Source organism: Dendropsophus ebraccatus, chromosome 13 (genome assembly GCF_027789765.1).
Source record: "Dendropsophus ebraccatus isolate aDenEbr1 chromosome 13, aDenEbr1.pat, whole genome shotgun sequence".
NCBI lineage: Eukaryota > Metazoa > Chordata > Amphibia > Anura > Hylidae > Dendropsophus > Dendropsophus ebraccatus.
The window spans coordinates 39,927,338-39,947,672 of record NC_091466.1 but is presented as its reverse complement, the minus strand read 5'-3'; the positions used below and the strand labels follow the sequence as shown (position 1 = coordinate 39,947,672).

At 43.4% G+C, this 20,335-nt stretch overlaps 1 protein-coding gene across 1 annotated transcript in view; it reads left to right on the top strand.

The window, feature by feature from the left end:
- Positions 1-2,848: 2,848 nt before the first annotated feature.
- Positions 2,849-20,335, top strand: part of PPP1R13B (protein phosphatase 1 regulatory subunit 13B) — a 74,746-nt gene continuing 57,259 nt past the window's right edge. Inside the window, exon 1 of the mRNA XM_069951024.1 lies at positions 2,849-3,479. Within this exon, the coding sequence (XP_069807125.1) occupies positions 3,471-3,479 (9 nt within the window). The 5' untranslated portion in view covers positions 2,849-3,470. The remainder of the gene's footprint in view (positions 3,480-20,335) is intronic.

Genomic DNA, 20,335 nt, shown 5'->3' with positions numbered 1-20,335 from the left:
TGGTTACATTGAGTTTATTTAATTTATCTTGGACCATATCTAAAGTAAACCAGTTCAGTACATTACATGTGTTAGCAGCACTGGCCCCACCCACCTCAGTACTGGTGGTAATATTGGCCTATACATAGTGTGTTTTCTTCAATAACGGTATGGAGGTAATATTTGGTCCTGATATAGTGATTATTTATTTTATTTTTTAAAACAATGCATATAAATAGATTTTGTGTTTACACCACTAGCGGCAGTCCCGGCCTGTAGCGGCAGTCCAGACATGTAACCTTCTAAATTGACTCAATGTGACTAAGGGCCCTAATAGACGGAGCGAAAATTGTCCGAATCAGGACGATATCGCTCTGTGTAATGAAGACGACAGTCATCAACTGATCGATGTCTTTTGGCAAGTGTAAAAATCATTGGCTGATGACTGTGCATATAAAATAGCTGTTACCTGATCACGTTCCCCGGTGTCCTCAGCCTTTGTCTGTTTGTTACAGCCAGTGACTGGCTGAACGGCCTATCACTTCAGAGACGGGATCAGAAGTGAGAGCTGCAGCTGCGCTGACTGGGAGTTCCCACAGACGAGGCCTGAGGACACCGGGGAACGTGATCAGGTAGTATATATCTTTATTGTTCACTATATACAGCAAGGGCTACACACACATCACTAATGATATATATATATCATCCGGCCCCGTCCTCCCCATACACAGGAATGTTTGGCACAGCTGAGTGTTCCTATGTTCTCTATGGAAGGGGTAAGCCATAGCCACACAGATCTGATGGCAGCTTGTGTCTCTGAGAACAAAGAGGTTGGGAGTCGATTTTCCATCAAGCCCGACCCCCTATGTCCACTGATATCTGTCAGAAGACTGTCCAGAGAGCCCCATACACCTTACACTGATGGCCGAACCCACCACGAGCAGCAGGTACCACCACCAACAAAAGTGTAAAATGTATGGGGTCCTTACAATGTTGCTACAATATTTCAGCATTTTGGGCCCCAGCTTCAACTTTGCCCAGGGCCACATTTAGTCTAAAACCGGCCCTGTATGTATATATGTGTCTAGATGTAAGTACTGTGCCAGTGTATGTATATATGTGTCTAGATGTAAGTACTGTGTCAGTGTATGTGTATATATGTGTCTAGATGTAAGTACTGTGTCAGTGTATGTATATATGTGTCTAGATGTAAGTACTGTGTCAGTGTATGCATATATGTGCCTAGATGTAAGTACTGTGTCAGTGTATGCATATATGTGCCTAGATGTAAGTACTGTGTCAGTGTATGTATATATGTGTCTAGATGTAAGTAAAGTACTGTGTCAGTGTATGTATATATGTGTCTAGATGTAAGTACTGTGTCAGTGTATGTATATATGTGCCTAGCTGTAAGTACTGTGTCAGTGTATGTATATATGTGTCTAGATGTAAGTACTGTCAGTGTATGTATATATGTGCCTAGATGTAAGTACTGTGTCAGTGTATGTATGTATATATGTGCCTAGATGTAAGTACTGTGTCAGTGTATGTATATATGTGCCTAGATGTAAGTACTGTGTCAGTGTATGTATATATGTGCCTAGATGTAAGTACTGTGTCAGTGTATGTATATATGTGTCTAGATGTAATTACTGTGTCAGTGTATGTATATATGTGCCTAGATGTAAGTACTGTGTCAGTGTATGTATATATGTGCCTAGATGTAAGTACTGTGTCAGTGTATGTATGTATATATGTGCCTAGATGTAAGTACTGTGTCAGTGTATGTATATATGTGCCTAGATGTAAGTACTGTGTCAGTGTATGTATGTATATATGTGTCTAGATGTAAGTACTGTGTCAGTGTATGTATATATGTGCCTAGATGTAAGTACTGTGTCAGTGTATGTATATATGTGCCTAGATGTAACTACTGTGTCAGTGTATGTATATATGTGTCTAGATGTAAGTACTGTGTCAGTGTATGTATATATGTGTCTAGATGTAAGTACTGTGTCAGTGTATGTATATATGTGCCTAGATGTAAGTACTGTGTCAGTGTATGTATATATGTGTCTAGATGTAATTACTGTGTCAGTGTATGTATATATGTGCCTAGATGTAAGTACTGTGTCAGTGTATGTATATATGTGCCTAGATGTAAGTACTGTGTCAGTGTATGTATGTATATATGTGCCTAGATGTAAGTACTGTGTCAGTGTATGTATATATGTGCCTAGATGTAAGTACTGTGTCAGTGTATGTATGTATATATGTGCCTAGATGTAAGTACTGTGTCAGTGTATGTATATATGTGCCTAGATGTAAGTACTGTGTCAGTGTATGTATGTATATATGTGTCTAGATGTAAGTACTGTGTCAGTGTATGTATATATGTGCCTAGATGTAAGTACTGTGTCAGTGTATGTATATATGTGCCTAGATGTAACTACTGTGTCAGTGTATGTATATATGTGTCTAGATGTAAGTACTGTGTCAGTGTATGTATATATGTGCCTAGATGTAAGTACTGTGTCAGTGTATGTATGTATATATGTGCCTAGATGATGTAAGTACTGTGTCAGTGTATGTATATATGTGGCTAGATGTATATATATATATATATATATATATATATATATATATATGGCAAAGCATGTCTATGGTATATCTGTGTATTATATGCCACTCTGTACACACACATACACGCCTTAGTTCCATAACGGTGGATACACAGCTCATTGTCACATGATGACGGCCGCCCAGGACTGTGGCAGACATAGATCTACCTCCCATAGGCAGGCTGACGTCTCAGCCATATTCTGGGGTGTCAGACACGTGACCGGCTGTCTGTGAGGCGGCAGACGTCCCCGCAGCAGGCAGTATGGGTTAACCCTCTCCTTCCTGCTGCGGCCCCGCAGACAGCGCACGTCCTGAGTCACGTCCCCGTCCGCAGCCATCATACACCTGAGCCCGCGGGGCGGAGCCTGCTTCCCCGTGCCGCCCGGCTCCGCTTCATTCCTCACATTCCCATCTGCTGACGTCACTGCGGACTGAGGAAAAACCCGCCTGACTGCCCTGCTGCCAATCACGGCCAGAGCTGTCAATCATACGCCGAGCTGTCCATCATCTCCCGGCGCCCCTCTCGCTGCCACCTGAGCCCCGCCCTCCTGCCCGCATCTCCCTATCCCCTCCTCTCCCCTCTCTCCTCCTCCCAGCACCGCCGCCGCATCCCTCTGCTTCCCAACCTGTGTCCCTACCTATCCCCCCACCACCGCCAGGAAGGAAGGAAGGGAGGGAGGAGGAGGAGGAGGAAGCATCAGCAGCAGCAACGGGAGGAGGAGAGGCCTGCCCTGCGGATCCGCAGCCATTTCGTGCCTGGATTTCCCAGCCTGATCCCTGGAGCTGAGTGCGGGGGAGCGGGGGATACAGCCCACACTTCGGGCTCCCCCGGCTGTCATCGGCGGCAGGACCCGGCGCTGGCTGCAAACATGATGCCGGTAAGAGACCAGGCTGGCCCCAGCGATGTATATATGTGTATGCAGCAGCTATAGACATGGCAGGGGAGTGCACTGGCTGCAATGTGTATACACGTCTGATGGCTCCTATGCATGCTCTACATGGGGGGCAGATGTCCGCCCTGCAATGGATGAGCCTGGAATATGGAGCCCAGCATCTCTCTGTCATCTGCCTGTACACAGTGACAGCCATTGCAGTGATTTCTCTATGAAGGGCACTGCAGTGTCCAGCTGCCATAGATTGGAGGATGGGAGGCTTTTGCTGTCATTCAGCCATGGCTCTGGCAGTGATATGTGATGGTGGTCACTACAGGGACCTGGTGTCTGCTCAGTGTGACATGTCTATGGGCGCCCAGGCCTTGGCATCTTGTAGGCGGCCGCGGTGGTGGCCATAGGTTTCCCATGTGACGTGTAGCTGGACTGGTTTGTCCAATAAACGGTCACTTAGGGGTTAGGTGAAAATCTGCTGATGGTTGTCATTGTGGTCCATGGGCTGTTCTAGCAGGTGGTGATCCCGTGGATCTCTGTGGGAATTACACTGCTGCAGTGATCAGTGTGTATAGACGTCAATACGGTATATACCGGATGTACCGTATATGCTGTGGATAGAGGAAACTCAAGTGTCTTTACATTTTTTTTGAGTTGCGTCCAAGATGGCGTACTTCATAGTAACTAACGTCAGTTATCTATCAATCTAGCCATCTTTATCAATATTTTTTTTCCAATCTATTCCTCTCTTTCCCCTCCCCCATTGCTCTGTTCTGATCCACCTGTTGCTCTGTTTTGCCCTATTCATTGGTCACACTTTGCCCCATTCAGTCACTGAGCTTTCTTGTCCCGTCTGTCGCTCTCTTTTACCCCAGCCCGTCCTAGCGTTATTGGGGACTGGCGAGTTATAGATTATTGTAAATACATGGATTGTTATAAAAATCTGCTCTGTGGCTGCGTTTACTTGTCTGTAAATCACTGTGGATTTCATCAACATAAATAAATAGCTGAAATATACTACAGGTTAATTCACAAGATTTTCTGCCGTATTGTGGTGCAGTTTTCAGCTCCTTTTGGCTGTCAGGGTATGATGGGAGTTGTAGTTATGCACTGGATGGAGGGTCACGGGTTGGGGTACACTGCTCTAGATTATTATATAGTTCTTTACTTGATTATTTGACATCCTGGATTATCAAATGCCATATTAAAGGAGTCATATTACCAATACGGTATAGATAGACTGTATATACATTTATATCATGCAACATGATCTCCCTCCCTCCGTTTGTCTTCTCCCATAAGGTCTGAAGACATTCCATAATTACTTTTAGGCCCCAGGGAACAGGAATAATCTATATATTTAGCATTTTACTTTTAACTGATAGATATCGACCAATAATTCAATAGCCAGTGACTAAACCCTAGTTCTTCCCATTCCCCCCGTACACATGCACTCTTATCACGGCCCTGTTTTCAGTGGGCAGAGAGGCTTAAGCCGCTGCCGGATTCCTCCACTGGTGTTCCCACCTTCACAGGGACACACTATAGGAATACCCCACCAGGCAGCTCCATATACCAGCAGTGGACACAGATGTGATTGGAGTCTTAGAGGGGTTGTCTTGTTTAGAGAACCCATTTTCATATACCCTGTTAGGGAATTTTGGAATTGGGTTAGATAGGGTTCTTTGTTTAGGATCTTTATCTTGGCTAGTGGGAAACTAGTGCAAAGAGTGAACACTTCAAAACAACGTACCACTAGATATATCAATTTGTGTGTTTTACATGAACAGAATGGCGCTGGTGTGGGGATGCCGATGCTGCGTTTTGATGAACGTGCACCCCTCCCCTCTGTGACGCGGCTGATTTTAATAGAGCTGCGTCATAGAGTGGTGGGGATTTCGTCAAACTAGGGGCCCGCGAGCCCGCCTTCAATGCTTCATGCCTGTCCGGTACTCAAGAATAGACTGGCGCCATGTGCGGGAACCAGGCGGCAGTTCAAAAAAGGACAGCAGCATCAGCATTCTGTGCATGTTAAAAACTCAAAGCAATGTGCATAGTGGTACATTCACTTTAAAGAGGATCCTCTTTAATCTGAACCGACGGATCGAACGGCGCCGTCACGGGGAAGCCGGTGCCGCGGTCCGCAGCCTGGTTCCCGTGCACGGCGCCGTTCTATACACCGGAACCGGCCGGTGCTGAAGCTGCTCCATTCATGACGCGGATCCATTTATTTTAATGGAGCCGCGTCATAGAGGGGAGGGAATTCCCTCCCACTGGGGACGGGCCGGCCGACCTCCAGTGCTTGAGCACAAGCCGGTTCCGGTGCATAGAACGGCGCCGTGCATGGGAACTGGGCCGCGGTCCGAAAAACGGACCGCAGTACCGGCTTCCCCGTGACTGCGCCGTTCGATCCGTCGGTTCAGATTAAAGAGGATGTACCTGGTGGTACATCCTCTTTAAAGTGATACTGTCACCCCTCATACTCAATTTCATTGGTTAACAGTGTCAACTAGGCAGGGCTTAAAGGGAACCTATCACATTGAAAATGAAGTCCAGCCTGTGGACATCATAGCATACAGCAGATGAAGCTTAGCGGGCTGATTATTTAGTTTTTTAGGAATTGTTCCTGGATTATTTCTTGTTTTTTCATGTAAATCTCTGCTCATTCTGGGTTAAGTAGTCATGGGTGGTCCTACCCAGTGATAGACAGCCCTTCATACATGCACACCCATACACAGTCACTGGGTAGGACCGCCCACATGACTACTTAGCTCAGAATGAGGAGAGATCTACATGACTAAATAACAAGTTCTCTTGAAACTTTCCCCACAAAACTATATATCAGTCTGCTCAGCTCCCTCTGTGCTATCACATGCTGCCTGCAGATTGGACTGCATCTTCACTGTGACAGGTTTCCTTTAACGGCACTTGGGCTCTATCCCCTGGCTGGGGAGAGGGCCCGACTGTCATAAAGCCCTGCCTAGTCGAAGACACTGACAAGTGTTATACATGTATATATTGAATGCAGCATCTAAACTTGTGGATAGTGCCGAGAACTGCTCATGCAGTAAAGGGATGAAAGTATCACTTTAAGGGGAAGTTATCAATATTCATACAGAGGAAGAGTGGAACAGTTGCTCATAGCAGCCTGTGAGATTCCAGCTTTCAGAAGCAAACTGGTTGGTCACAATGGATCACGACTTCACTGTGCTGGTTTATTTCAATAGGATGGCATGCAATTCCCCATTTATTGGAGGGATCCCTCATGGGTAACAACAGATTATAGATTTCTGCAGCAGGAGCAGCATTCATGTGGAAAGCGTTTTCTGGGTCAAACAAGTTCACACACAGATCCAGTTATGTAAAAATGTCACCAAGTAAAGAGGTCATTAACCCCCCCCCCCATAAACTATATATGTCTGGTATTGACTTGAATGGGATCCCACAACGTAAATGTAATCATCCCCAAAATGAATGGTGCAGACTATGCTGCTTGGTTAATGCTGTAAAAACTGAACCAAAAAAGAAATGGTGAAAACAATAAAAGAAAAAAAAACTGAAGATGGTTTATCCAGTCTGAGGGTTTTTCTATAGTTGGACACCTTGTTGTGGCACGCTTGTACAGCACCAGCGGTAACCTCGCCCGTCATGTTTAACACCAGCCCTAATAAAACGTGCTGACATTCCACCCATAACACGTCACCCGCTGAGCTCCTGGGAGGGTGATGCCAGTGAAGTGTCAGGCCAGTTAGTCACCAGGAGAATTGCATTCTGATTGTTTTACATCCACATTAAAGGCCATGGTTATTGACACAATTACATCTCCTCCGTGCCGTGCCGGTGATTAATAACACGAGGGATGTAAACTGTCCATCGCTGATGTCTCTTCTGGCCTCTCTGTCATCTGCTGACTAAAGTCTTTATGGGTGTTGCATATATAGACTGCCTACATTACTGACTGAGACAGATGTCATGTATATAGACCGCCTCCATTACTAACTGAGGCAGGTGGCATGTATATAGACCGCCTCCATTACTAACTGAGGCAGGTGGCATGTATATAGACCGCCTCCATTACTAACTGAGGCAGGTGGCATGTATATAGACCGCCTCCATTACTAACTGAGGCAGGTGGCATGTATATAGACCGCCTCCATTACTAACTGAGGCAGGTGGCATGTATATAGACTGCCTGCATTACTTACTGAGGCTGGTGTCATGTATATAGACCGCCTCCATTACTAACTGAGGCACGTGTCATGTATATAGACCGCCTCCATTACTAACTGAGGCACGTGGCATGTATATAGACCGCCTCCATTACTAACTGAGGCTGGTGTCATGTATATAGACCGCCTCCATTACTAACTGAGGCACGTGTCATGTATATAGACCGCCTCCATTACTAACTGAGGCAGGTGGCATGTATATAGACCGCCTCCATTACTAACTGAGGCAGGTGGCATGTATATAGACCGCCTCCATTACTAACTGAGGCAGGTGGCATGTATATAGTCCGCCTCCATTACTGACTGAGACAGGTGTCTTGTATATAGACCGCCTCCATTACTTACTGAGGCTGGTGTCATGTATATAGTCCGCCTCCATTACTTACTGAGGCTGGTGTCATGTATATAGACCGCCTCCATTACTAACTGAGGCACGTGGCATGTATATAGACCGCCTCCATTAGGAGCAACATAGCAGGATAGGTGTTACCTGAGGTTATCCCAGGATTAAAACATATCGCCTATCTACAGGATAGGGGTAAGTATCAGTTGGGGTCCCAGCATACTGGCCACCAATGATAAGTCACTTGTTTTTGTGGGAGTCTTGGTTGCACATGTGCGCTCTTCTATTCACTTAGGCTGGGTTCAAGGATCAAAATGGTCGACCACGTTTTTGTGTACGCTACAAAAACAGATCCGTTTTGATCAATTTTTTTTTTAAGGGTACAAACACACACACTGTATACGCAGCAGATTTGATGCTGTGTTCAGTTATTTAGATCTAATCTGCTGCGTATCTGCTGCGTATCGCAGCAGTAAATACGCTGCGTATACGGTGTGTGTGTTTGTACCCTTATGGAAAAATGGATCAAAACAGATGCACACAGTTGCATCCGTTTTTTGAAGAAAAAAAAAAACGGATTGGCGAGTAAGGGCCCATTTACACGGAAAGATAATCTGACAGATTTAAAGCCAAAGATTTGAAGCCAAAGCCAGAAACTATGACTATAAACAGAGATCTGGTCATAAAGGAAAAACTGAGATTTCTCCTCTTTTTAAATCCATTCCTGGCTTTGGCTTCGAATCTTAAGGAGATAATCTGTCAGATAATCTTTATGTGGAAATGGACCCTAAAACACGCACAAGCGCTCATGGTATAACCATCATTCAATTGACTAGGGTTGTGTGGATGGGGCACCCAATCATTCCCCTCTAACTGATTATAAATTTCACTGGTAAGGTGACATATTTTTTTTTTTTTTTTAAGAAATAGGAAATCATGGCTTCCAGGAAACAGCACAACACCTGTCCATGTCTGTGTGTGGTATGGTATTGCTGCTCAGCTCATTCAAAGTAAATAGCCCTGAGCTGCAATACTACAGATACAACCTGCAGAAGGGTGTAGTACTCTTTTTTTTTTTTTTTTTTTTTTTTAAGGAAGTAACCATGAATCCTGGGCAACTATTTAAAGAGTTACTGTCACTTGTAATAACTGTTGACATGTTTGAAGGAGTCAGATTGGATTGACATTCAGGGAGAGACACATGTTGCATCACTGGGAAAGGAGCAGTTCCTGCTTTTTGTCCTGGCTCACCCAATCACAGGCCACAGTAGTGACCTTCCTCAGCCACGGATTGTCTAGGTAGGCATTCCTACATGTTGGGATGGAGCACTAAGTAGCAGGGACTGGTAGCATAGGGAGATCTGTGGCAGATGAGTACTAGGATTTAGTTTCCCCCCTTCTACAAGCACTACTGAATATAAAAATGTGTCCAGAGAACCCCTTTTAACCCCTTAGAGCATCTGTAATGAGTGTCTCTTGCTCTGGAGGACATGTCCTGTCCCACATTTTTAGAACAATCCATTCATTTGAATGGAGCTGCAGAGAAATTGAATAGTGATCTGTGTAGTGTTAAGGAATCTTTCTAATATTTAGTGATTGCTCAAGGTGCCTTCACACGTACCGTATCGCTGCATTTTTAACGCTGCATATTTGCTGCGTTTTTTACATGCGCGTTTTGATTTTCACATGATTTTCATGTGAAAATCAAAACTGGCATGTAAAAATCGCATCAAAAACGCAGCGTTAAAAAAGCAGCGATACGTTACGTGTGAAGCTACCCTAAAGATTATTCCATCCAAGAGCTTACAAAAATGAAATGTTACCAAACTTTGCTGGTCTCACTCTCCAAGTCCCCCTGAGTATTTTCAGCCATCTCCTGTCTTCTAGCTGCCGCCGTTCCAGTTACAGGTTTTTCTAAAAGCAATTTTATATTCAAGATGGCACAGGCTGGGAAACTACACTTCCCAGCATGCATTGTACCTTACAGCCAACTGCCTATCTTGTATCGGCCCATCGCTGACTCAATCTGCTTCACTCTGTAAACAAAATATCACTCTATCTAGATTAGTAAGAGATACAGAGAGATGAAAACTGTTTACTTCCCCCTATACTGCTCAGGAGGCTGTTATGTTGTTTCCCTGCACCTTGGCCTGGTGCTCACTGATTGGTGTGATGTCAGTGGTGGGCAGGGTTGCAGATGAGGTTTTACATCTTCCTGGGCAAAAGAAAAGACAGACATCATGTGACCTCTGTCTCAGAAGGTAGGGGAAGGACAGAGGAGCAGAGCCAGAGTGGACCAGGAGGTGGGGATTTTCAGCAGCTTCAGGGTGTAAGCCAGGATGTGCTGCATACAAGTGGACCAATTCATGTAATTGAACCTATTACAAACTTAGATTATGGGTGGGGATTGAACAGGGTTCAATCTTAAGTGGAGTACCCCTCTAAGTCTTAGCTTTACTTTGTAAATCCTGTGATATCAGATTGATGACTGGAATGAGGGCAGTTGGTTATACATTGTGACACACTACTGCCCTGTGTGAATACACCCTTAATAGTATAAAAAGAAAACAAAAAACAAAAAAAACAAGAAATACATTTTTGCAGCTTCTGTGTGGACATTGGGGGTTGTAGTTTTGCACTGTGCGACTTCAAGGCGAGTCAAAGTAGAGTTTCAGCATTTTCTTTTTAGCTTTTCCTGTTTCTATGGAAACTAAGTGCTCTGAAGTCACAGTCTGCAGCCAGTGTTTTCTGCAAGTGACATTTTGTTTCTATAGGTATTTTTGTGTGTGTGTGTGTGGGGGGGGTTATAGTTATGATTCAGACCATATAATAGATGCCTTTTATTATGTGCATCCGGTTTTATATTTATAGGTTCAGTACTGCCACACCTGTCTGTGGTTGTTTTTGGTATTGCAGCTCCATTGAAGTGACTGAGCTACAGTACCGCTCACAACCCATGGACAGATGTGGAGCCGTTTACCCGTTGTAGGACTCTTGTGACTGACATTCACCCTCTAATGTTAATGGCTCCGATTCTGGATATTTAACCCTTTATGCACCATTGAAGGGGGGGTGGGGGTCTTTCTTTCCCTGTCAGCCTCAGCAAGGCAGTCACTGAGGCAGCCTGGGAAATAGTGACAGCCGTGGGCTCATAAAGTCACAGCGTGTTAGGGCATACCCCAGGTAAGCATTTTACATGCACAGAAAGCAATGTACCATCGTAGAAGTGGATAAATAAGTAAAAAAAAAAAATTATGTAAATACTAAAAATAGTAAAAAAAAAAAAAATAACATACCGTTTGGATTTGGGGACTTTTTTTTTTTATTTCTTAGGAAATGTTATGAGGATAAGGTGGATAATAAGAGGGATTTAGCAATACTCTGAGTCATAGATAGTGATGGAAGTTCAGCACCATGTCAGGATTTCTCTGGAATCTATGGGGGTGGACATGGCAACCTTGACCAGAGTGAAAGCGTGCCCCCACCATGCGAGATAAGCAGGGACGTATCTCTATATGAGACAAGCACTGCCGTCTATGACAGGATTTCATGGGATTCTAATAATTCTTGGAGACCCCCCCCCCCCCCCCCCTCCCTTTCCTGCTATGAATTACTAGGTCAGGTATAAGGCTGCTGTGGATTTGACACCTTCAATGTATCTTCAGCAAAACTTTGTGCTGCAGATCGGTCACAAGAACTACATTGCTTGTATATAGTCCACACAGGATGACAATCGAGTTTACAAGTCTTGTCTACGTGTCACTTTGTCTTGTGGATTTTCCCAACTGAACGGGAAAGTAAAATCCTGGTATAAATGTAAATTTCAGATCTTGGTCCGTTTTTCATCCAACCTGAGTGGTTTCTGCCATTCATAATAGAAGCTTATGTGCCAGCTTCTATTCATTATAGGCCTCAGGTAGGGAGGTAGAAAGTCTTATGACCGCTCCAACCATATCATTTATAGCTCTGGAAAAATAGTGGAGGTGGATCTGCTGATGACTACATAGAACTCCATTAGAATATGGATGTGGGTGTATTGATGACTACTTGGGTTTCAATAGAAATCTGGAGGTGGATGTGCATAGGTCTCCATTATGCCTTGGAGGTAGGGATGGTCCGAAACTGCCGAGGTTTGGGTTCATATGAACCCGAACGCTTGGCATCAGATTCCCGCTGTCTGCCCGCTCCGTGCAGCGGGTGGATACAGGGGGAGGACCGCCTGAAAAACTGGGATAGAGCCAATGGCTGTATCTTAGTTTTCCAGGCGGTCCTCCCGCTGTATCCACCCTCTCCACGGAGCGGGCAGACATCGGGAATCATTCCTGAGAGTTCGGGTTCATACCATCCCTACATGGAGGTGCTGGTAACTACATGGGTCTTTATTAGTCTATGGATAAGGATGTGTCAGTGAATGCATTGACCTCTGTAGGACATGGCGGTAAATGTGCTGGTGACTGCCTGGCGGTGGATGTGCTGGTCACTGCATTGAACTCTGTAGGACATGTGGAGGTGGATGTGCTGGTGAGGGAGGGAGGTGGATGTGCTGGTGACTAGATGGCGGTGGATGTGCTAGTGCCAGTATGAGTCTCCTTCCATAAGAACATGGATATCCAGCATAGTCACACACTGGCTACAAACCCTATTGTTAAAAATTGTGCAGAAAGACAATGCTGCATTATGAAGGTTGTTTTCAGGGCTTCTTTTGCTTTTACAGCCATGAGTTTACATAAGATACTATCACTTGCGCTATTTGTTTTGTCCATCAGGAAGTATCTGTAAGGTAGAGGTTCTTCCTGTTTTACCTACCTGCTCACTGTGGAGATCACGTTTACAGGGGCTGTCCCATCTCCCTATCACAAGGATATACCATTATATAAAGGCGTCACATTGTCAGCCCTCTCCAACCACTGTCACCGTACAGTACCGGAATACCCCTTTAACATTTACAGAACAGAACGATAGAAGTAGCAATATTTCAGCTTTCATTTCCTAAGATGGTAGATAAGAACGTTGCCTTCCTTGTAAGAAAACAACCTTGTCTGCAGCAGAACTGGCTGAGCAAGTGAAAACACTAAAGCTGTTAACAGACATTAAAGGAGACGTCTGTCTGTTCTTAAAATCTGGCCGCCGGTAGGGGCAGAGAGGAATTTGATCAGGAGTATGAACTTGCCTCTCCCCTTGCCCGCAGTGAGCCACAGGAACTGCCTTGGGACCCCCGCCAGGCTCCGGGATCTCGGGCACTGATATGTCACGATCCATCTGATCAAATTCTCCCCTCCCCCTGCCGTCTGGACTTCTCCTTTAAGGTTTTGTCTTCCTGTCTTTATCGCCAGCAGTAAATGCAAGCAACTTTGGCTTGGGTATGTGAATATCAGGGCACCTTTCTTGACTTGGGTTTTGGTTTTCATAAAATAAAAAAAAAGTGTCAAAGAGGTTGAGCCTATCGTTCTCTTAGCACTAATACACCTCCACCCTTTTGACGCTTTTCCAATGAAAAATAAAGTTGTTTTTTTTTTTTTTGTTTTTTTTTTTTTTTGTTTTTTTTTTATGAAACACAGACAGGCAACGCAGGTACGTTCTGAATGCTTTAATTGATATTTATCCAGTGGTGCCACCAGCTTGGTAAGTGGTCAGGAGGTGACATATTCACTTTAAAGCCATCACTATTTAGCTTATCTTTTCTTAAAAGACAGCTTTAGGATATATAGATATAAATATCTATGGAAAACCATCCTCCAAAATCCCATTGTTCTTGGGATTAGTAAGGCCCCAGCTGTTGGAATGTATCGATCACATGGTTATGACATAGCTATATACCTTGCAGGGTTGCCAGCATTAGTTCTACAACCATCGCCATTGTTCACACGTCATGTGACCTGCACACTTACTGATTTGTTCTATTAGTCAGTCACTGATGCTCTCCGTGTAGCGTACATGGCCCCTGTCATGGTATGAGCCAGCACTGACTATGTCATAACAATCTAATATATGTTTAACCTTATAATATAAACGTGACAATTCCCCACAAATGACTATAAATTATATATAGGTTCCGGAAATATGTTTGACCGCTGCATAGTATTCTGGGAAATGTAGTGATTTATAGATCATTTATTTCCTGCCTTGATGCAGTCCTCTGATAAGTCTCAAGTCATTATTTCCATCCTATGGTGATCTGTGTCTGGTTCAGCAGAATGGTGGTAGTGCATGCTGGGAGGTGTTGTTTCATTGACCATGTAGCACCACAGAGCAGTGTTCCCCAACTTGTGGCTCCCTAGCTGTTGCAAAACTGCAACTGCCATCATGCCCTGACCGCCTTTGTCCAGCATGTGTTCAATTTAGAGGAAAAATAATTATAATGGTGTTTTTTTTAACCCGTGACTCCACTAGTTGCAAAACTACAAAAACCCTTATATTCAAGATTACGACAACCACGAGGAATTGTTCTGTCCCCGTGCTATGTGCATGCGACACAAGACTCAGGAGTTCGTCTTGGTCACATGCACAGAGCTGGGGAGAGAACACACTTGGTATGTACCTAGATCTTGACCCATTCAAACGTTTTGCTTCTGACATGTCAAACTTTTTTTTGTTCGTTTTTTCTTCTTCAAATTGACACTGCCTTTTTAAGTGTGAGGAAGCTGGGTGGAGTTCCTTTCTTCTGGGCCATCAATTGTCATTGTGGCATTTTTGGACACAGTTGTGTGAGTAGAGACAGATTTGATGGGTCCTTCTATGACAGCAGGGTTGGTAGGCCATTAGTTCTAAATATGAGTTAAAGGAGAATTCCGGCAAAAAATTTTATTAAAGTATTTTATTGCCCCCCAAAAGTTATACAAATCCCCAATATACACTTATTACGGGAAATGCTTATGAAGTGCATTTTTCACTGCACTTACTACTGCATCAAGGCTTCACTTCCTGGATAACATGGTGATGTCACGACCCAACTCCCAGAGCTGTGGGGGATGTGGCTGCTGGAGAGGATGATGGCAGAGGGATACTGAGGGACACAGGGCACTGGAGGGACACTGAGCATCCCTCTGCCATCATCCTCTCCAGCAGCCACAGCCCGCACAGCTCTGGGAGTCGGGTCGTGACATCACCATGTTATCCAGGAAGTGAAGCATTGATGCAGTAGTTAGTGCAGGAAAAAAAGCTTTTTATGTGCATTTCCAGTAAAAAGTGTATATTGGGGATTTGTATAACTTTTGGGGGGCAATACAATACTTTAATAAAAATTTTCACTGGACTTCTCCTTTAATTAGCTCCAGTCATTTTTTTTTATTTTTAGTGTGGATCCTTCTAGAATCTGCAGTTTGTCATAGAAATAATTTTTTTCCCCGCACAATATCTGAGCTTTTTTGACGGGAGTTATCAGTGGTCATCGATACTGTGTGAAAAACCTGTTGAGTAATCTGCCTTGTATGATATACATACCCTCTCTAGCTCCGCAAAGTAAAGTAGAGCGGGATGAAAATCCCAGAGTACATACCGCTAATGGAATTAGCATTATAAGTAGAGCTAAAGGATCTAATAATAATTTCCTGTTATAATGCTCTTTAGCTGCTGCTGAGGAATTAGCACTGTTAGGCTGGGTTCATACACATGGCGAGCTACGCACTTCACACTCTGATTTCTTTTTTTTTTTTTTTAATGTACGTTTTATTAAAAAAAATATAATAAAAATAAAAAATAAGTCCTATGAAAAAACTCTATTTTTCCATCTGAGATGGTCGCACGACCCCTCTTCCTTTATTTTTATCTTGCATTATCTATAATAAGTAACGGAATCGCTCTCCGGGTTTTTGTGACAAGCCCATTTTAGCAAAGACTATTATTCCAGTTACCGTGACTGGAAAATTGCTTTTTCTCCGCTGAATTCATTCATTTTTCATCTTTTTTTGCCTCATTTTATTTCTATTTTAAACCAGCAAGCCGTCTTCGGCTAGGCTATGTTTACCACCATGTGCAGATGGGATGGATAATGCATGACTCTAAAGGCTCATAGACTTGGTTTGCTTAAATCATTACTGTCATTTAAAGTGTCACTATCGTTATAACTTTAAAGTCTAAATCAACAGTAGATGTGATTATAAAGCAAGTTTGCATTTTACATTCAGAATTTTTTTTTATTTTAGTTTTCATGGAAAACATGGCACTTTCTGTGTTCTGACTTTTTTTTATTTTTTTCCTCATAGGGTATGTGCACACTACGGAATTTGTGCGGTTAACTGGAAGTTATCCGTGTGAATTCGGTAGTTTGCACATGCCTAAAGAGTCCAAACACAGGAAGTTCTTTGTTTCCCAGGTCATTTGCTTACAGAGAAGGCAGTTATGTGATTGACGGACACTCTACAGGTCAGACGTTATGCGTTTAGTCTTTTTTTTTTTTTTTTCAACAAGCACAAGACTAAAAAGCTTCTTTTAGGAGACTGGACCTGGATTTCGGGTAAGTATAGCTTTGTTTTACAACATGTTAAAAAATAATAATAATAATAATAATAATGAATGTATATTGAAAATTTGCTTTACATCACATCCCCTGTTGATTTAGATGTTGAATGTTATAACGACAGGTACAGTTCAAAACAAACTTCTTACATATGGAACGGACTTCAAAAGTTTAGATCAGTGATGAGACCCACTTCATCTCCTGATATAGCCAAGGAGAAATGCACATCTGTGTGCATAAGAGCTAAATCAACTAATTAGACAAACCTTTTTTTTTTTATTTTATTTTTTGCCGATAAATGATAAACAATCGTGAGCACTCATTTTTCGGTACAATCTAAAATCGTTTACCATGGCACACGGAACGATAGTTGTCATTTACGATCGTTACTTTGATGGTTACTAAGATTGTTTGTTTATTTTTATACCAGCAAAAGCAGAAACGATGAAGATTTAAACAATTTACAATGATTTTAGGGTCAGCTTAAAAGATGCGATCAACGACACATGAACAATTTTTCAATTGTAGCCTGCGTGCACATGGAACGATTATCGTTTAAATTTGAGTGATATAACTATTTTCTGCACGGTAATCATCCCATGTAATAGGGTCCTGAGGAGTCTGACAGGTGCTTATTCTCCTCTACTCATAGAGGATGCTTTCACATTTAGAACGACACAGGAGGCATAAATGTTACTAGATCAGTCGCCACCCCATAGCTATTAAAGGTTTATGGCCACCGAAACTTGGCTGCTGCTCCATTCACTGGGTGTGGGTAGTCGGACCCCCAACGACCAGATACTTAGCCCCTTTCTAAGCTGTAGTCATGGGATAACCCATGCTTACCTATCATGGTCCTACTTACCTAAGGGACTTCTAAGATCTTCAGCCTTCCCCAGCCAGTTCTTACATCTAATCACTTACACTGAGTAGCGCCATGGCCTTCCCTGCCCGCTATATAAATGTTTTCGGTTCTAGTTCCAGGGGTGAACAGACATATTTATATAGAAGGATCTCCTTCATACAGTGTTCATCTCCACTGGAGCACCTCTCCAGGAGAAATGAAGCATTACATTGTACCCTATTAAAATGAAAGCGTGGATGTGCTAGGTCCTCCTGAGAGATAGAGACAGCTAAAACGGGATGTGAATGTGGCGTCATCAACTAATCTGATTATTTGTATTTCAGGACTACGTGCTGCAAAGTGTTCTTACTTTAGTAGCTGCGGGCAGTTCAGGTCCTCGCTCCTTAAGTTGCAGCGCAGCCTCATACATCTAATGTGTTCTTTACTTCCCTATGGAGGGGATAGATATATGCACTGCCTAGGTGCAGCAGTTCCCTGTGGTCTGTACAGTCTCGGTGAGAGGCAGACGTGCTGGAGGTAGAATGATCAATCATATTCTATTAACAAACCATTCTGGGTGTCTCTTGTGTCCTGTTATAAGAAACTGCAGTATTGGATTATATATGGTAACCGTGTATAGTCTTATGTACTCCCTTAGCTTTATATTCAGGCCATGCACTGTAGACCTAGTTCTGGAGATGTCACTGTGTGGTTCAGAGTATGGCACGCCACACATAGAACTACGTCTCCAATCGTGCAGTGACACCATTCAGCTTTCATGGCATTGTGGGAGTTGTAGTTGTGAGACATCACCTCACACTTTATAGTAGCATTCTCTGCGCCCACCACCCCTGTGCAGGTCACAGCTGATTGTCCCTCCTCCCAGACTGTCTCATGTTTATGTCAGAGCCCTCTCATATGATTAGGTGGAAGCATTTTGCGTTGTCATCATTGACTTTTTAGCACCAGCATTAAAAAAAACATGTTGTGCCGAGCATCGTTGTGACCGAGGCCAGAGCATTCCAGAGGATGAGTCAGGGATTACTGTGGCTCACATACCTGTCCTAGGCCATACGTGTTGTGTCTGCATATAGATGGCAGTGTCTCTGCAGTCATAACATGTCCTCTGTAATGGCAGGCTAATTGTTCTAAGGCATGTGCACCTCTGTATAGTCTGAGATTGCCACCTTATATACAGGTTGTGTCCTATGGCCGACAGATTCTCACCCTTATGGCCCTATTCCACGGAACGTTTGTCGTTCATAAATTCGCTAAAACGACCGCTCGTTAACGATTAATTCACGACTATATTTTGCGAACGACAACATATAACACGTGAACGATAATGATTATTTTTCGGTCGTTACATGCTCGTTTAAAACGTTCGCCGGGGTGATAATTTGAATACAACACACCTAGTTTTTCAACACATTGGGTGAACGATTTCACGATTTCTAATTCAACAAAACGATTAGCGAATTATCGTTGAAAGACTATTGATTTTTTTTCGACATGTTGAAAAACATTTTATAACGACTGAACGACGATTTTGCTGTAGTCGTTCGATCGTTTACATCTATTCCACGGAACGATTATCGTTAACGAGCGGTCGTTTTAGCGAATTTATGAACGACAAACGTTCCGTGGAATAGGGCCATTACCTTCCATGTAGATTGCTTTGACCCTATCGAAAATTGGCACTTATGGTTTTTTTTTCTGGAGTGAAAATGTACACTTTTTCTCTGTAACAAAAAAAAAAGTTTTAATAAAAAACAATCTGATTAAAAAAAGAAAATTGGCACTTAGTGCATGTGGCAGAATCTATGCTGTACAGGTACTGAGACACAAGCTACTACACCAAGGGGTTTAGCCATTAAAGGGGATCTACAGGATCTCTACACTTTCGTACACCCTGTCGATCTCCATATCGTCCCCTGCTTCTGTATTGTGAATAGAGCCGCGGGTCCCGTGCCATTCCTATGGAGCCAACGGAAAGATCAGAGTACAACGCTCTTCTGGTTTACTCAGCTCTTTCCATCGCTTCATAGGAGTGAATAGAGTCGCGGGTCACATGCTGTACTAGTGACTCTATTCATAATACAGAAGCCGGGGCCCGATCTGGAGATTGGTGTGGGTCTGGAGGTTGGACCCCCAATCTTACTTTCCCCTTTCCTGTGGGTAACGGGAAAAGATGATTTTTTTTTCTTGAATACCTTTCCTGAATTGTTTTATGCCTGACACCCGCCACCATTTTTGTAACCCGTCTTTGGACCTGTTCTATTTTATAAATATCCCTTTTTAGGTGAGGTTTCCAGAACTGCACACAGTTTTCCAGATGTGGTCTCACTAGAGCTCTATACAGCGGGATCACAATCTCCCTCTCCCTACTGGTTATACCTCTAGCTATACAACCCAGCATACAATTTGCTTCACCTACTGCCTGATTGCACTGGTGACTCATTTTTAAGGCTGTCAGAAATCACTACCCCTGAATCCTTCTCATCTGAAGTCTTTTCCAACACAGAACTGCCGATAGATGCTCGGCTAGAGGATTCCTCCTCTCCATTATGCATTATTTTGGAGGAGGAATGCATGCCGCAATAAACTTTTCCCTGAGAATGTTTTTGGTGCCACCATTTTTCTTTTTGCCACAACTGTAAAGCGAGGACATAATGTGTGATTTTTCACTTTTAACGTGTATGGTTCTTTAAGAGCTTGTCCTCCTGGTTCAGCAGGACTCTACAGCAGGATATCATTGTATTGTATGGATCCTACACACTAAGCCAGAATGTTTTGTTAGGGCAAAGCCCGCTCCTCCCCTCTTCCTTCCTGAAGCTGTCTCATCGCATTATTGTCCTGTGTAGTAATGCTGTCGGATGCAGAGGGGGGAGCGTTGTTAGATTTCACAATGGATTTGGCACATCTGCACCTATGTTTGTATTCAACCTGGCCACTGTTACATTTTAGAGCCATTGCATT